The sequence below is a fragment of the Rhinatrema bivittatum genome, chromosome 2 (assembly GCF_901001135.1).
Source record: "Rhinatrema bivittatum chromosome 2, aRhiBiv1.1, whole genome shotgun sequence".
Taxonomy (NCBI): domain Eukaryota; kingdom Metazoa; phylum Chordata; class Amphibia; order Gymnophiona; family Rhinatrematidae; genus Rhinatrema; species Rhinatrema bivittatum.
This window is the reverse complement of record NC_042616.1, coordinates 377,946,893-377,965,718: the sequence shown is the minus strand read 5'-3', so window position 1 is coordinate 377,965,718 and position 18,826 is coordinate 377,946,893. Positions and strand designations below refer to the sequence as shown.

General features: G+C 46.4%; 1 protein-coding gene across 3 annotated transcripts in view; it reads right to left on the bottom strand.

Annotated features, from left to right (window-relative positions):
- ELP2 (elongator acetyltransferase complex subunit 2) overlaps positions 1-18,826 on the bottom strand; it is a 751,239-nt gene that overhangs the window by 561,172 nt on the left and 171,241 nt on the right. For all 3 annotated transcript variants that reach the window (XR_003854643.1, XR_003854644.1, XM_029589989.1), the window contains exon 8: positions 3,807-3,962. Coding sequence is in view for 1 of the 3 variants with exons in the window: in XM_029589989.1 (XP_029445849.1) it covers positions 3,807-3,962 (156 nt within the window). In the remaining 2 variants the exon portion in view is untranslated. The remainder of the gene's footprint in view (positions 1-3,806; positions 3,963-18,826) is intronic.

Here is an 18,826-nt window from a genome sequence, read left to right as displayed (position 1 = left end):
AGAAGAATCGCAGCATGGTTCAGTATGGTTCCATCCCTGGAGGGATTTTCCCTTCCTCCAGGGAGTCAGTCTCTTCACCCGGGGTGTCTGTATCCTCTGTAGGGAGGCTCTTGCCTAGGTGGGGCACGTCTCGAGAGGACCGAGAGGTGCTTGGAAGGTCTTGTGCTTCTGGTGGAGACTGGAGCTGTGTCACAGGCGGTACCGATTGCGCTTGGACAAAGGTTTTCAGCCCTTTGAAAAATTCCACCCAGAAAAAGGTCCCTGGGTCCATACTGAATCCAGGTGGGGTTATGGTGGAGGCCCCCGAGGTGCCTTCCTGTGTAGGCGCCGAGTCGGATATGCAGAGGTCCGGGATGCTATCATTAGTGGAACCAGATCCCTCTATTGGCCGTGGAGGGCCTTGCTTAGGTTCCCCCTGAGCCTCTTTGCACTGCTGGCATAGGACAGAGTCCACTTCAGGTTGCGCAGCTCTCAGGTGGCAGGCTGGGCAAAGGGCTTGTCCCAGCGGTGCCACGATTTGTGCATGTGAAGTGTCTCGTATCTCGTCTGTGAGCGATGGTATGCACCTGGCTGAGATGTGCGTGCCGCTGTGCACCCGGCGGTATTTGTGCGCTCGGGCCATTTGTGCGGGACACTATGCGCCCGGCACCGTTAAGTGTGTCGCTGTGCGCACGGCACAGATCTGCACGCCGCTGTGTGCACAAGTCGGTTGTGCACGTCGCTTTGCGCCCGGCTTGCCGCTGTGTGCACGGCTCAGTTGTGCGGACAATTCGGTGGTCAAGGGGGGAAATGGCGCCAACGACCATGCAAGCAAGATGGCGACCCTCCCCGGAGGGTCTCCACGTGTGTGGACCCTCGCACCAGATCGGGGTCTAGCTCAGACGGAGCTGCTCAACCCAATTTAACAGATGCCAGAAGGGACGATCTGTGCGGCTATTCGAGCCTCGGAGACCGGAGACTTAGAAGAGGTTTCTACCTTACCTGGTCTCGGAGTTTCCCGGTCTCGTGCCGGGCGGTCTCCGGCTGCCGGAGAAGAGGGAATTACCTTCACCGCCATGCTCGATTCTGCACCCGCTGCCTCTCAGCCACTCTGGGGGCTAAGTCCACGCCGGGAGCCGGCTACCTGACAGAGGCTTACCTCTGAGGGATCTCAGAAATCACCTCAGGAATTCTCGACTGGGGGAGGGACCCTTAGGTATCACCGCAGGAGAGCGGGGTTCGTCTTCTTGAGGTTAATTTTCTGTCTTCTTTGTTTTAAAATTGCTAACACTATTTTAGTGTGTGGAAGTGTCCCTATCTGCTTTAGGAGACGGAGAAATACTGAAGAGCTAAGCATGCTGCATGGGTATATGTAGTCCGACGTCAGCTTTGAAATTTGACTCCGTCTTCCATCTGCAATCAGGAGTACACTATACCCATTGGTCCTGAGTCCATCTGCTACACGCTAGGAAATAGCACATTTAAGACTAATCGGAGAAAATTCTTTTTCACTCAACGCACAATTAAGCTCTGGAATTTGTTGCCAGAGGATGTGGTTAGTACAGTTAGTATAGCTGGGTTCAAAAAAAGGTTTGGATAAGTTCTTTGAGGAGAAGTCCATTAACGGCTATTAATCAAGTTTAATTAGGGAATAGCCACTGCTATTAGTTGCATCAGTAGCATGGTATTTTCTTGGTGTTTGGGTAATTGCCAGGTTCTTGTGGCCTGATTTTGCCTCTGTTGGAAACAGGATGCTGGGCTTGATGGACTCTTCTTAAGAGAAAAACCTCTTCCAAGTTGCACAGTACACTAGGCCCGCCATCTGACTGAAAGAGAGTATGTATGAAAAAGGAGAAAAATCTAACACAAACTAATGAAAGGCACAAAGGCTTTACTAGACAAATAGTTGCTGCGGTTCCAGAACTGACACAGCAATAACTTTTGAGAGAGAGAGCAGTGCTGAACCATGACCACATGGCTTCATTGTAAAAGAAAGATTGAGGAAGGTGGCTATAGCTGCACATGCTCGGTAGAGCATGCTGAAAGCTCTAGAATCTTTGAAATGAAATTTCCGTGCTGGACTCCATCGGATGATGTCACCCAGGTGTAAGGACTACCATCCTGCTTGTCTTCTGTTAACTGAATATACCACTAAACCACCAGATGACTAAACGAACAAAACAAACAAATAGAAGTCCGCACATTGTTCCACAATGCATGTACTTTTAAGCCATGCTGAGAGGCAGTATCTCCCAGGGGCAGTGTTTAGGCTGGGGGCACAAAAAGAAAGCATATAAATTGTGCCGCTTACATTGAATTTTAAAGGAACAAGATTTTAAAACTTTGATGCATTCTTTTGTTTCATCGGTTTTAGATTACTGTAATGCCCTTTATATAGGACTTCCCAAATGTCACCTACGTTCATTACAGCCATCATTAAATGTGGCTGGTCATTTGGTAACCGGTGGTGCAGTGAAGAACCATATTTCTCCTGTATTGAGATACCTCCAATGGTTGCCTATCAAGGAAAGGGTTAAATTTAAAATTCTAACCTTGATATACTGGAGCATTTATGGTTCTAGTCCAAAGTACTTGAAGATAATTTTTTGTCTTGGTATGAGCTAACAAAGTGCTTATGTTCACAGCTGGGCAGCATCTATTAATGGTCCCCCCCAGTATCAGCAGCAAGATTGCAAACCACTCATGGCAGAGCTTTCTCACAAAGCTCTTGCAGTTAACCTTGTTATGATTGCCTCCCTAAAAATTTCCTTCAACTTGTTACAATGTATTTCCCGCCACTGTGGCGACAGTTCAGTTCCATGTAAACCGGTGCGATATGTATTGTATACAGGAACATCGGTATATTAAAAATTAAAAATAAATAAATAAATAGCCCCGAAACCTTGGGAATAAGCTTCTGGGGAGCTTGTCAGTACAGGCAGATTCTAAGTGTTTCAGGAAAATTCTGAAAGCCCATCTGTTCAGAGAAGCGTTTCAGCGTATTATATATTTGTATTATATATTTTTATAGTGTGATATCGGTGTTGACATGTGTATTTTGTTTTTTTTCTATATTTTATAAAATTGTTATCCACCTTTAACAGTTTATGGTAATAAGACAGACTATAAATCTTTGTAAATAAATAAATGTAGCTTGCATTTTCAAATCTACGCACATACTTTTCAAGCAAAATTCTGCCCCTACAAAAAGCAGGTGAAAGTGACTATGCATACTTTGAACTTGTGGCAATTTTCAAAGAGAAAGTATATAGGCACTTTCACTTAATGCAAAGCCCACAGGTAAAAACTATGCGTGGTCTTTGTTCCAACATGAGCAGTTTGAAAGTTACACCTATGTGAAAGTTATTTGATTCTTCATCCTTCAGAGGCCAAAAAGAATTTGGATAAAACAAGCCCTAAATGTATTCTGAGGTTTTCATTCAGCAGTAAGCATTGAAATAAATGGTTTCATAATGCATTTGCACTAACTAGTAAGTATTAATTTAATACAAGGTCAACATGAAAGATGGCACTTTTGAAATCTGAAACAAGGCACTCGAATGCATAATTTCTGCATTGATCCCTCCAGTGGGTGATGGTGAATACTTTTAAGGCACAGAAAATATGTGCTGGAAACCTATTTTTCTTTTGGATTAGAATCTACACTGACTTGTCCTTGACAACAAAAGGAGAATGGGTAGCAGAGGCATAATACTGATAAGCTCCATGGTTCCTGTAACCTAAATATATTTTTAGCTCAAAAGCAATTTATGCACCTTAGCATGAGAGGAAGAGTAAGAAGGTATCAAATGTTTTCCATCACTTACGTTTACTTCTCACAGTAAAGAGTTTTTCCTTTAGCCTGATAGTGCTGTCATCAACAGTAGCATCTTTGGTTTCAGAAAGTGTTACTGGCTTTGTATAAATTTTCCAGATTCTGATTAGGCAATCCTGTGCACAGCTGGTCAAAAACAGATCTTCATCTGGAGTAAAAATAAAAGGGCAAAGGATACAATTACAAAACACTGCAAAAAAAAAAAAAAAAAGTCTTTAGGTTTGCAATACAATAGCTTAAGGCTTCCCAAACCTGTCCTGGGGACCCCACAGCCAGTCAGGTTTTCAGGATAAGTACAATGAATATGCATGAGATACATTTGCATACCATGGAACCGCAGTATATGCTAATTTATCTCATGCATATTCATTGTGGATATCCTGAAAACCCGACTGACTGTGTGGTCCCCAGGACAGGTTTGGGAAGCCCTGCAATAGGTAGAATTTTATTCTTAATTGTACACCAAACCCTAATCCAAATTTAAAGCACCAGTACATAAACTAAATTAAAATATTCCTACTCAACCCATGAACTTGTGTAATTCTTGCCTCTGAATGTCTTTATGTGGAGTTTCTTTTATGATAATTTCTCTCTCCTTGGTTTACCTCACGGAGGACTTGAGCTGCTGGACTCTTTTTGGTACTTCATGAACCCTTCTTCTCCTCCATGTTCCTGTCAGTATCCCACAAAGTAGTCAGGTCTGTTACCATAAGTAGGCCTAGGCAATGGTTCAGAGATCATTTCTAAGATATCTTCATCCATGCTGCACAAGTACAAAAAAGTGTCCACAGGCCAACAGACCAATTGATGGTAGCTGGAGACCGCCAGTGTTCTCAACCGGAAGGCATCGACACCCGGCAGGGTGGAAGCCCTATATAAGCAAACATGGCTTACCGTGAGTCGGCGAATCCCCATGTATACCGGCAGCCGGGCGGGATGCTGAGTCCATCTGCATACACTAAGGAAAAGGAGATTATCAGGTAAGTAATCTCTACATTTCCTAGTGTGTAGCAGATGGACTCAAAACAAGTGGGATGTACAAAAGCTACTCCCGGACTGGGCGGGAGGCTGCCCGAGGTCCATTTAGGATTGCCCTCGCAAATGCTGTGTCCTCCCTGGCCTGAACGTCCAGTCGGTAGAATCTGGAGAAGGTATGGAGGGAGGACCACGTCGCCGCTTTACATATCTCTGCAGGCGACAGCATCCTAGTTTCTGCCCAAGAGGCCGCTTGCGCTCTGGTGGAATGAGCCTTGACCTGTAGAGGCGGTGGCTTTCCTGCCTCTACGTAGGCCGCCTTGATAACTTCTTTGATCCAGTGGGCGATGGTTGGCCGTGAGGCCGCGTCCCCTTGCTTCTTCCCACTGTGAAGGACAAACAGATGGTCCGTCTTTCGTACTGCTTCTGACATTTCCAAGTATCTGGCCAGCATTCTGCCGATGTCGAGATGACGCAGTATTCGACCTTCTTCTGACTTCTTCAAACCTTCCGTGGTTGGCAAGGATATGGTTTGGTTGAGGTGAAATTGTGAGACTACCTTGGATAAAAAGGAAGGAACCGTGCGAAGATGGATAGCCTCTGGAGTGATTCTGAGAAATGGATCACGGCAGGACAGTGCTTGTAGCTCTGAGATGCGGCGTGCTGAACATACCGCCAGCAAGAACACCATCTTCAAGGTTAACGAACGGAGAGACAGACCTCGAAGGGGCCTGAAGGCGGATCCCGCTAGAAATTCCAACACTAGGTTGAGGTTCCATAAGGGCACTGGCCACTTCAGTGGCGGGCGAATGTGTTTGACTCCTTTCAGGAAACGTGTTTGGCAAAGGTGTTGCCGTCACTCCTGGGGCCGTAGCAAGACAGCGCTGCCACCTGAACCTTGATGGAGCTCAGGGACAGACCCTTCTGAAGTCCATCTTGTAGGAAGTCCAAAATGATAGGAATCTTAGCGGCATGTGAATTGGTGCTGTGAGAGTCGCACCAGACTTCAAAAACTCTCCAGATCCTGATGTATGTCAGTGATGTGGAGAACTTGCGTGCTCGGAGGAGTGTATCTATTACCGGCTCCGAGTATCCTCTTTCCTTCAGTCTAGCCCTCTCAATGGCCAGCCCGTAAGAGAGAATTGAGCTGGATCCTCATGGAGGATGGGACCCTTGCCGCAGCAGGTCCCTGTATGGAGGCAGAGGTAGAGGATTCCCTGCCAGTAGTCTTCTCATGTCTGCGTACCAGGGTCTTCTTGGCCAGTCCGGGGCCACTAGAAGAACAAGGCCTCTGTGCCGCTGAATCCTGTGTACAATGGCGCCCAGCAGGGGCCATGGAGGAAAGGCATATAGCAGGATCCCCTGAGGCCATGGCTGTACCAGGGCATCGATCCCCTGGGCTCGAGGATCCCGCCTGCGGCTGAAATATCTGGGTACTTGAGCGTTGGACCTGTCCGCTAGTAGGTCCATGGCCGGCGTCCCCCACTGATCCACAATTATCTGAAAGGCTGTGGGCGACAGCTGCCACTCCCCCGGGTTTTAGGCTTTCTCTGCTGAGGAAGTCTGCCGTGGTGTTGTCCTTCCCGGCGATGTGGACGGCGGAGATGTCCTGGAGATTTGCTTCTGCCCAAATCATCAGGGGAGTTATTTCTAGGGACACTTGTTGGCTTCTGGTTCCGCCCTGTCGGTTGATGTATGCCACTGTGGTGGCGTTGTCCGACATCACTCTGACCGCTCTGTTTCGAAGTCTGTGGGCAAACCGCAGGCATGTGAGCCTGACCGCCCTCGCTTCTAGTCGGTTGATGTTCCACCTTGACTCTTCTCTGCTCCACCGCCCTTGGGCGGTGAGTTCTTCGCAGTGTGCTCCCCATCCGTTCAGGCTGGTATCTGTAGTGAGCAGGGTCCAGGTTGGGGAGGATATTCTTGACCCCCGGCTCATGTGGCCGGGCTGCAACCACCACCATAGCTGATTCCGCACTCTGGCTGGTAGAGGTAGGTGCATGGTGTAGTTCTGTGATCGTGGGCTCCACCGAGATAGGAGGGCGCGTTGCAATGGTCTCATATGAACCCGCGCCCATGGCACCACCTCCAGAGTGGATGCCATGAGGCCGAGGACCTGTAGGTAATCCCGAGCTGTGGGCCGGCTGGCGCTCAGCAGGACCTGCAGATGATTCCGGAGTTTTGACTTTCTCTTGGAGGTCAGGCTGACCTTGTCTTCCTGGGTGTCGAATTGAACCCCTAGGTATTCCAGCGACTGGGACGGCTGTAGGGAACTCTTGTTTATGTTGACTACCCATCCTAGGCTTTCCAGAAGAGCTATAACTCTGTTGATTGCCCGGTGGCTCTCCTCCGGTGACTTTGCCCTGATCAGCCAATCGTCCAGGTAGGGATGGACGAGAATTCCTTCCTTCCTGAGTGCTGCCGCCACTACTACTATGACCTTGGTAAAGATCCGTGGCGCAGTGGCTAACCCGAAGGGTAAAGCTCGGAACTGGAAGTGTTGTTTCAGGACTTTGAAGCGTAAATAACGCTGGTGATCCCGACGGCTTGGGATATGCAAATAGGCTTCTGACAGATCTAGGGAGGTGAGAAACTCCCCTGGCTGTACTGCATTCTTGACGGACCGTAGAGTTTCCATGCGAAAGCTGGGGACCCGTAGGTGTCCGTTGACTGACTTGAGATCCAGGACGGGCCTGAAAGTGCCCTCCTTCTTGGGTACTATGAAATAAATGGAATTTAGTCGTTGTAGAATTTGGAAACATGCTCAGCGAGCGTGAGGTAGCTCCAAACTGCTTTGGAGACGGAAATTACTGAATTGCTACACTTCCTGTGGGGGTATATGTACCCGTGCTGACATCAGATCCGTCTCCAACTGCTAGCACGAGCACACTATACCCACTTGTTTTGAGTCCATCTGCTACACGCTAGGAAATTGGATTTTAGTAAAGCTTTTGATATTGATAGAAACATAGAAGACTTGTGAACAAAATAAGAAGCTTGGGAGTGGGTGCCAAAGTAGTAGCATGGATTGCAAACTGGTTGACTGACGGGGAGACAGTGAGTAATGGTAAATGGAACCTACTCTGAAGAAAGAACTGTGTGCCACAGAGATCAGTTTTGGAATCGATTCTGTTCAATATCTTTGTGAGCGACCTGGAGGAACAGATAGAAGGTAAAGTTTTGCTATTTGCGGATGATACTAAGATTTGCAACAGAGTGGACACGCCTGAAGGAGTAGAGAGAATGAAAAGTGATTTAAGAAAGCTTGAAGAGTGGTCAAAGATTTGGCAGTTTGGATTCAATGCCAAGAAGTGCAGATTCATGCATCTGGGGTGCAGCAATCCAAAAGAGCTTTATGTGATGGGTGGTGAAAAGCAAGTTTGCTTACCGTAAACGGTGTTTCCATAGATAGCAGGATGCATTAGCCATGCTATCTGGGAAGCATCGCAACCCGAAGTAGGCGGAGTCTCCTCAGCTAGCAACAGATCTTTGACGCTGTGCAGCTGCGCGGTGGTGTTCCCAAGCGGTTCCCTCTTCTCCTCAGTTTCTTTGTAGCCAAGCAAGATGCAATGCATGTTATTATGTCCTGTAGTTGATTGTCTAGGGAGGAGGGAGGGAACGCATGGCTAATTCATCCAGCTATCTACGGAAACACCATTTACGTTAAGCAAACTTGCTTTTTCCTGTCGATAGCAGGGCTGAATTAGCCATGCTGTCTGGGAGTCCCAAGCTCCCCGGTTGTGTCCATGTATAATGTTTTTGAAGGTTTGGACAGCAACCTTTGAAATAGTAGACAGTCTCATAGTTTTCATATAGTTGATAAGACTGCTGTGCCTAGTGCTGCATCCAAGGTCGTTTGTTGTTGAAGGGAATAATGAGACGTGAAAGTATGAATGGAGGACCATATTGCCGCTTTGCAGATATCCAATAGTGGAACACTGTTCAAGTGGGCAACTGATGCTGCTGTGGCGCGTATCTGATGCGCCTTTGGCTTACTTTCAAGTTTGATAGAACGTTTATTGTAGCAAAATAGAATGCACTGTGATAACCAACTGGCTATAGTCCTCTTTATTTATTTATTATTTAGAAACTTTTCTATACCCTCGTTTAGTAGTATACCATCACAACGGTTTACAGATAGGCACATAAATAAGTCTGGTTAGGATTATAAATTAGCTAGTAGGTGCCAATAAAGTTTCGGTTACATGAATCAAATAATATACGCTATTTGGATTGTGGATTGGAAATTCCATTTATATGAATAATAGGATATCCATATGAGAATACTGTACTCTTAAATTAATCTTTAGGTATGAGAAAAAATAATAAATAATAAAGGAGGGATAACTGCTATTTGTTGACTTTTAACAGTGTGCCGAAGTTCTCTTTCTTGTCCGCTGGTATTCCTTACTCCCCACTCTCATTGTGAAAAGCTTTTTTGAAGAGCCATGTTTTTAAACTTTTTTTTAAAAAGTTTTAGATCTTTCATTAGTCTTATTTCGAGTGGTAGTGTGTTCCATAATATTGGACCGGCTAGGGATAATGCTCTCTCTCTTACTTGCGTCAGTTTTGCTGTCTTTACAGAGGGAATGGTTAGTAGAGCTTTATTGGCTGATCTTAGATTTTTCTGGGGGACATGTAGTCGTAGTGAGGTGTTTAGCCAGTCAGTATTTTCCTCATAGATTAGTTTGTGGATTGTGCATAGTGTTTTAAATTGCACTTTGTTCAATTGGCAGCCAGTGTAATTCAGCGAGTGTTTGAGTGATGTGATCTCTTCTGTTTTTTCCAGTTAGAATTCTGGCTGCAGAGTTCTGTTGGATTTATAGTGGTCTTAGTGTTGTATTTGGTAATCCAAGGAAGAGTGTGTTACAATAGTCTGTGCTTGCGAATGTAAGTGCTTGAAGAACGGTTCTAAAGTTCGCTTGAGTTAAGAGGGGTTTTAGCCTTCTAAGCACCATAAGTTTGGCATAACCTTCCCTAACTTTCACTGACATGTGTTGCTTAAGATTGAGTTCATTGTCAATTATTACACCTAGGTTTCTGGCTTTTTCGTTTAGTTCCACTATCTGATCCTTTTTAAGTTTGATGGGATTCTGCAATAATTCAGTGGTTTTTCTTTCAAGGTGTATGAATTCTGTCTTTTAAATATTAATTACCAGTTCCATTTGGCTTAATAGTTGTTTTATTATATCTAGGTACAACATTGCTAAGTTTAGTGTTTTTTTCAATTGTTTTCCTCTACTGGTAGGATTAGCTGAATGTCGTCAGCGTATATGTAATGTATGATACCTAGGCCTGCCAAGAGGTGGCATAGAGGCAGCATGTAGATATTAAATAGAGTTGCCGAAAGTGCTGACCCCTGTGGGACCCCAGTCATTAGCTTGATTTTGCCTGATATTGTGTTTTTTATCTGTACCTGAAAAAATCTATTGTGTAGGTAGGAGCGGAACCACTCAATTGTTTTGTTTTGTAGTCCTATTTCTTCAAGCCTTTTTATTAGTATGCTGTGATTTACTGTGTCAAATGCTGCTGACAGGTCTAGTAATATCATAATGTAGTGTTTTCCGCTGTCAAAACCCCGTAATACATTATCTGTTAGTGAGATTAGTAATGTTTCAGTGCTATAGTGTTTTCTGAAGCCGTGTTGTGAGGGGTAAAGTATGTTATTGTTGTCTAGATGTTCTGCCAGTTGCTTTTGTACTGTTTTTTCTATTAATTTAGCAAGCATGGGTAAGTTTGAAACAGGTCTATAGTTACTTAAGACATTTGGGTCACTGTTCTTTTTCTTCAGTATTGGTTTAATTATTGCACCTTTAAAAGAGTATGGCATTATTCCTTCACTAAGTGATAGGTTAATTATTTTTGCTATAGTATAGCAAATGTTGCTTACCTGATGTAACAGGTGTTCTCACAGGACAGCAGGATGTTAGTCCTCACAAATGGGTGACATCGAGGATGGAGCCCACCACGGAAAACTTCTGTCAAAGTTTAACAGAACTTTGACTGGCCCCTACTGGGCATGCCCAGCAAGGCACTGACCCTGCAGCCAGCAGGGGTCTCCCTTCAGTCTGATTTTCAAAGCTACAGGCAGTGCCTAAAAAAAGTAAAAACAAAACGAACCCAACACCGCGGGGTGGCGGGCGGGTTTCGTGAGGACTAACATCCTGCTGTCCTGTGAGAACACCTGTTACATCAGGTAAGCAACATTTGCTTTCTCACAGGACAAGCAGGATGGTAGTCCTCACAAATGGGTGAGTACCGAGCTGAGGATGTCCTGACCTGCACCAAATGTACCCAACGATGTGCAACAGGCACAACAACTGGAGTGGAATTTGGTAAAGGGCATCCGCACCCTACCGGGAAGGTGGAAGGGTGTTGGTACATCATGTTGGAAAAAGGTTGCGCAAGACAGATTGGCCGAAGATGGAGTCCTGTCTTCCAGCTTTGTCCAAACAATAGTGGGCTGCAAAGGTATGGAGAGAACTCCAGGTTGCAGCTTTACAGATGTCAGGAAGCGGCACCGATCGAAGGTGTGCCACTGAAGTCGCCATGGCCCTCACAGAGTGTGCTTTTACACGGTCTTGAAAAGGAATGCCAGCTTGCTGATAGCAGAAAGAAATGCAGTCCGCCAACCAGGAGGAAAGAGCCTGCTTACCCACAGGTTGTCCTAACTTGTTAGGATGGAAGGAGACAAACAATTGAGTGCTCCTCCTGTGAGCAACTGTACGGTCTAGATAAAAAGCTAGAGCCCGTTTGCAGTCTAGGGTATGCAGAGTCTGTTCCCCGGAGTTGGAGTGGGGCCTGGGAAAAAAGATAGGTAGTATGATGGATTGATTGAGATGAAACTCCGAAACTACCTTAGGTAAAAATTTAGGGTGAGTGCGGAGTACCGCCCTGTCTTGCAGGAGTTTCGTGTAAGGCGGATAGGTGACTAAGGCCTGTAACTCACTAACCCTGCGAGCTGAAGTGATAGCCAACAGGAATAATACTTTCCATGTGAGAAACTTCAATTCACAGGAGTGCAGAGGTTCGAAAGGTGGTTTCATTAGACGACCAAGAACCAGATTAAGGTCCCAAGATGGGGCCGGAGGACGTAAGGGTGGCTTCAGATGGAGCAAGCCTTTAAGAAAGCGTGTTACATGGGGTTGTACTGAAATAGGGACACCCTCTATCCCTTTATGGAAAGCAGCTACCGCACTGACATGCATCCTAATGGAAGAGGTTTTAAGACCTGATTCCGATAGATGCCATAAATAGTCCAAGAACTTAGAGATTGGACAGGAAAGGGGATCAAGGGACTGAGAAGTGCACCATGATGTGTACCTTTTCCATTTATATGAATAGGATCTTCTGGTGGAGGGCTTTCGTGAAGCTATCAAGACACGAGAAACCGAATCCGAAAGGTTAAAAGGCTGAAGGACTAACCTTTCAACATCCATGCCGTCAGGGACAAGGCTTGGAGGTTGGGATGGAGGAGGCATCCGCCGCTTTGAGTGAGCAGATGCGGATCCGTTCCCAGAGGGATGTGCCTGCGGATGGAGAGATCCTGAAGTATGGGAAACCACACCTGGCGTGGCCAGTGGGGTGCTATCAGGATCATGGTTCCTCCGTCCTGGCGAAGCTTCACGAGAGTCCTCGACAGAAGACGAAGTGGAGGGAATGCATAGAGCAGACCTGTCGTCCACTTGAGGGAGAAGGCATCCCTCGGCCGAGAGTGTTGGCTCCGAATGAGAGAGCAGTAATCGTCCACTTTGTGGTTCTGAGGGGACGCAAAGAGGTCTATGCGGGGAGAACCCCACTTGTGAAACAGAGAGGTCGCTACCAGAGGATCGAGTGACCACTCGTGTGGGTGGAAGACACGGCTCAGCTGGTCTGCCAATACATTGTCTACTCCCGGCAGGTAAGTGGCCCTGAGGTACATGGAGTGGGAGAGGGCTTCCGCCCAAATCTGCGCAGCTTCCTGACACAGAAGGAAGGAGCCTGTGCCTCCCTGCTTGTTTATGTACCACATGGCCACTTGGTTGTCCGTCTGGATTAAGATTATCTGATTGGATAGATGATCCTTGAAAGTTCTGAGCGCGTAGCGGATTGCTCGAAGTTCCAAGAAATTTATCTGGTGTTCGGCTTCCTCTGGTGACCATAACCCTTGGGTTTGGAAATCGTCCACATGGGCCCCCCAACCGATGTGGGAAGCGTCGGTGGTTAGGATTACTTGTGGATCTGGTAGGAGAAAAGGTAAGCCCTGAAGGAGGTTGACTTGAGTCGTCCACCAGGTTAAAGACAGGCGTAGCGCTTGTGAAACTGTGACTATGGAGGACAGAGGCTGAAAAGCTTGAATCCATTGGTGTCGCAGAGTCCATTGTGTTACTCTCATGGCTAGTCGGGTCATGGGAGTGACTTGAACCGAGGATGCCATGTGTCCTAGGAGAATGAGGAATTGGCGAGCCGTGGCAGTGTGTTGAGACTGGAGCTGGCGAGCTAGGGACATGAGAGTTTGGACCCGTTGAAGTGGAAGGTAGGCCTTTGCCTGTAAGGTGTCCAAGTCTGCCCCAATGAAGGATAAGGTTTGAGATGGGACTAAGCAAGATTTGTCGTAATTGACAAGAAACCCTAAGGAAAGGAGTGTGTGAATTGTCAATTTTAGGGAGGATTGAGCAATCTGAGGGGTAGAGGCCCTGATTAGCCAATCGTCCAGGTAGGGGTAGACGTGGACACCTTCCTTCCTGAGGAATGCTGCTACCACTACGAGACATGTGGTAAAGACTCGTGGAGCAGATGCCAGACCGAAAGGGAGTACCCGGTACTGAAAATGGTCGCGGCCTACCAGAAAACGCAGATACTTGCGATGAGATGGTGTTATGGCAATGTGGGTATAAGCGTCCTTGAGGTCGAGAGAGCACAGCCAATCCCCCTTTTGCAGAAGAGGGAGCAGCGCGCCCAGGGTTACCATCTTGAACTTTTCTTTTTGAAGGTACTTGTTGAGGGCCCGAAGGTCCAGAATGGGACGTAGCCCCCCTGATTTCTTTGGTATTAGGAAGTATCTGGAATAGAATCCTGTCCCTTGTTGACAGGGAGGGACGGGTTCTATAGCATTTGATTGTAGAAGAAGGGATACCTCTTGTTGTAATTGAGCCAACTGGCTGGTTAGACTCCATGCCTGAAGGGGCGGGGAGTCTGGCGGGAGAGCTATGAAGTTGAGGTGGTAACCCTGTGCGATAATTGCTAACACCCAGTGATCTGAGGTGATCTGTTTCCAACGGTGTAAGAAGTGGAACAGTCGACCCCCCACAAGGATGTATGGAAGAGGGGTCTGGCATGTGCTCAGTACAGGGAAGTCAAAGGCCCGCCGCAGGCCCAGGAGGTGGGGCTACAGTAGGTCTTTGCTTTCTTGGCTGGCGAGGCTGAGGCCTGTTGGAGGACCGTGCAGGACGAGGCCTAGCTGATGGAGGATAATAGCGACGTGGTCGAAAGAACGACTTCTTAGAGTCCTTCTTTGGTGGTTGCTTGGAGGACACGTCAGGTGGGACAGACGAGAGTTGTTTCAACGTCTCATGGTGATCTTTTAACTCTGCCACAATCTGTTGAATTTGTTCTCCAAACAAATTGTCGCCTAAGCAGGGTAGATCAGCAAGACGATCCTGGACCTCTGGGCGAAGGTTAGACGACTTTAACCAAGCCCAACGTCTGGCTGAGATGGCTGTGGCTGAAACTTTTGTGGAAGCATCGAATATGTCGTAGGCAGTTCTAATCTCGTGCTTCCCTGCCTCAAATCCTTTATGAAGAAGGGCTTGAAGCTGTGGTTGGTACTGGTCCGGCAACGTGTCAGCATAGTCTTGCATCTGCTTAAGGATGGCTCTGTTGTATTGAGTCATGTAAAGTTGATATGAAGCTATGCGTGAAATCAACATAGCTCCATGATATACTTTTCGTCCCACACTATCCAGGAATTTATTGTCCTTGGTAGGTGGAGTGGAAGAGTGTGGCTTAAGACGTTTGGCCTTCTTCTGCGCGGACTCAACCACAACAGAGCGATGATCCAGTTGAGGCTTTTGAAAACCTGGTGCTGACTGGACAAGATATGTGGAGTCAGCTTTTTTGTTAACTGGTGAAATAGATGAAGGAGATTCCCAGTTTTTCTTTAGCAGATCCAAAAACACCTGGTGAATAGGGATGGAAGCGATGATTTTTGGAGCATCCAGAAATTGGAGTAGTTCCATCATCTGATGTCTGTCATCGGCTTCAGATTGTAACTGAAAAGGTACAACTTCTTACATCTCTTTTACAAAATTAATGAAAGAGAGATCCTCAGGAGGAGATCTTTTTCTACTCTCTGTAGGAGATGGTGGTGAAGGCAAATCTGTGTCAGAAGATGTATCATCATCATCACCCCAGGTATCGTAGGGATCATGTGGGACTTGAAGCCCTGAAGGACCTGGTTGAGGCTCTGAAGGCATCGATGGAAAACTAGATGGAATCGGTGCTGTAGGTGGAACTAGGAATGGCATCGAGGGCTTCGGCGCTGCCGATGGAATCGGTGCCGGACGCAGAATCGATGGAGCCGAAGGATAAATCGGTGGAGATATACCAGAAGGTACCGTTGGAACCACCCCGGAAGGGGGAATCCGGAACGGTGTTTCTCCTGCCGATGAAAATCCAGTCGGAGACGGTGGTGTTGTCGATGGTACTGGAATCACCGATGGAAGGGCCGTCATAAGTGCCTCCATGCGGTGCAGTAGAGGTGCTAGAGCTTGCACCAACGGCTCGGTGGTCGATTCCCTCCTCGGTGGCGAAGTCGGTGCCGGCGTCGGTGCCGGAGGCGGTGCCGGAACCGGTGCCGGAGACGGTGCCGATAGAGGTTGTAATGTCTTCATCGCTTTCTCGATGGCCTCCTGGACCAGCCGGTCCAGTTCTGCCCGGAGACCAGGGGTAACAATACCCGGCTCGACGGGAGAGGGAGGCTGAGGCAAGGCCGGAGGGACCACCGTAACCGGTGGGATCACGGCCCCACACCCCGAGAGGGTGAGGGTTTCCTCGGTGCCTGCGAACGAGACGTGGAGGGTGTCCAGTCTGATCGCGGCTTCTTAGTCGGTGGCTCGGCTTGAGCGGAGGTCGATGGCTGTGGATCCTCGACAGGCCGAGACTTGTGCCGTCGATGGCGATGCTTTTCTTTCCGATCCCCTCGCCCATCCGGGGAAGGGACGGGAGTCGACGGCCGAGAAGCGATCGATGGCGGACGGTCACCGGAGGGTTGACGGTGATGGTGCAACTTCGACGGTGCCGGTTCCGATGACGTCGATGCTATCGATGGCATTGGGGTGGGTACATGGAAGAGGAGCCCCATCTTCTCCATCCTGGCTTTGCGACCTTTGGGTGTCATTAAGGCACATTTGGTGCAAGTCAGGACATCATGCTCACTACCCAAACACATAACACAAACCCTGTGGGGGTCTGTGATTGACATAGTCCGGGTGCAATCCGGACAACGACGGAACCCCGTTGCCATGGCTGTAAGCCAAAATTTAGCCTGGGGATCGGTAAGTGCCAACAGGCCTCGAGGGCCAAAAATCGACGGTAGTTGATGGAAAATGGCAAAAAACTTACCGGATTCCGTAAAGATGACAAAAATTTGTCGAAGGGAGACCCCTGAGGGGCAAATTTTCTTAGGAAATTAATTTCCAAATTTCCTGTCAGGAACGTGGTAAGAGAGCTCCTTTCACCGCGTGGCAACTGCTGCGCGGAAAAAAGAAGACTGAAGGGAGACCCCTGCTGGCTGCAGGGTCAGTGCCTTGCTGGGCATGCCCAGTAGGGGCCAGTCAAAGTTCTGTTAAACTTTGACAGAAGTTTTCCGTGGTGGGCTCCATCCTCGATGTCACCCATTTGTGAGGACTACCATCCTGCTTGTCCTGTGAGAAAGGAGGTTATATCAGCTAGTTTTTTGATGTCCATGGTGGGAATGGTGTCAATCTTATGTGGAGCGGGGTTCAAATTTTTTATCATGGATTCCACTTCTCTCTGGGATACCTCGTCGAATGTGTCCCATGGTGTTACATCTCTTTTGTGCATCTTAATTTCCTGCTTAGTTAAGATCGGTATCTTTGCTTTAAGGCTAGTGATTTTATCTGAGAAATACTGTGCTATTTCGTTGCATTTATTTTCTTTAGGGGTTTGGGGCGCCTCTGTGTTATCATTAGTCAGATTTTTTACTATGTTAAATAAAGCTCTTGGGTTGTTTGTAAATTTCTCAATTTTTGCGCTAAAGAATTGTTTTTTTGCGTCGAGAATTACTTTTTTATAATAAGCTAGTTGTTTCCTAAATTGGTTAGGTTTTCAGCTGATTTGTCTTTTTTCCATTTTTTTTCCTTTTTTCTCAGACTTTGTTTGATTTCCTTTATCCTCTCGTTAAACCATGGGTTTTTTGTTTTAGGCTCGTGTATTTGCATTGTTTTTGTGGGGTTAATGTCTTCAGCCAATTTATTTGTGCTAGTCAGCCATTCTGTAGTTGCGGTTACACAGTCTTTGTGGTCAAAGTGTATTAGTGTCTCTTCTAGATTATATTTTAATGTTTCAATGTTAAAAGGTGGACGATATTTAAACTCTAATGTTTTATTTTCCTGTATTTCTTTTGGTTTTATGCATTTAATAGTGGACTGAATTAGGAAATGGTCTGACCATGGAATTTGCTTATATTTAGTGTTCATGTGTTCAAAGAAGCTATGGTTGATGTAAGTGAGGTCCAGTGAGTGTCCCGCTTTGTGAGTAGGTCTATCTGTGATTAATGTGAATCCTAGTGCTGTCATCAAATCGTTTAGTGTTTGGCATGTATTAGATAGTGGATTTGTGTCCATGTGAAGATTGAAATCTCCAAGCACGATAGTTGGTTTGGAGGGGTTTAGATTAATTGTTAAATATTCAATTAGTGGTGATATGTTTAGCTCAAGTAAGCTGGGGGGGGCAATAGATAAGGCATATTTGAGTATGTTCGGTGTCAAATATTGCGATTTCATGGTTACGAGGTGGTGTTGTTGGTATTAGTTTACATTTGAATTTTTTTTCAATAATTAGTACTAAGCCACCTCCGCGTTTGTTCATTCTGGGGATTGAGAATACGTTGTAATTTTGGTGTGCAATTTGATTTTTTAGGATAATGTCTGATTTTTTTAACCAAGATTCAGTGATAGCTATGAAACTTGGTTTCATGTCATACAGTAGGTCAGTTACTATTGGGAATTTTTTTGTAATTGATTGAGCATTAACCAGAAGGAATGTTAACGTTAACAGTTTATTCAGATTCAATGTGTTTCGAGTTTTTGTCCTTTTTACTTGGACGAGGTTACTAAGTTTTGGGTTCCCATTCACTACTGAATTGTGTTTGTTTGTTTTTCTTAAGTAATTGTAATAGTTGCTGTATTTACCTTTGTGGATGCAAACCTCAATGCGTTTTGTTGCTGGTCTATCCCCTTCTCTTACCGGTTCCATCATGCTTTGATTTGGTGTGAGCTTCTATGGTCCTTTTTCTTTGAAACGGGTTGACCCAGATCATTGGGGTTAAAGGATAGGAACAGTTTGAGAGTGCCTAGAAGTGGACTAAGTCCTTTGTTTGAGGTAGGCTAGAGCTCTTTTACAGTCTACAGTATGTAGAAGTTTCTCTCTTTCATTGGCATGCGGCTTTGTCATAAAAATAGGAAGAATGATGGTTTGATTGAGGTGAAAAAAGGGAGAAAGGTAGGGAGAAAGGTAGGGTGAGGTCGGAGAGTCATTTTGTCATGGTAAAACTCTAGTTAGGGGGAGAAGTGAACTAATACCTGGAGTTCACTGACCCTCCATGCTGATGTAAAGGCCACTAGAAAAACTGTTTTCCATGTCACATATTTTATGTGGCTGGTGTTCATTGGTTCAAAGGGTAGTAGCAAGAGCTGTTCCAGAACTATGTTGAGATCCCATGGTACCAGTGGTTTGGTTACCAGTGGGCAAAGTCGTAACATGCCTTTCATGAATCTAGATATTAGTGGATGATTTGATACAGGTAGATTGTTATGC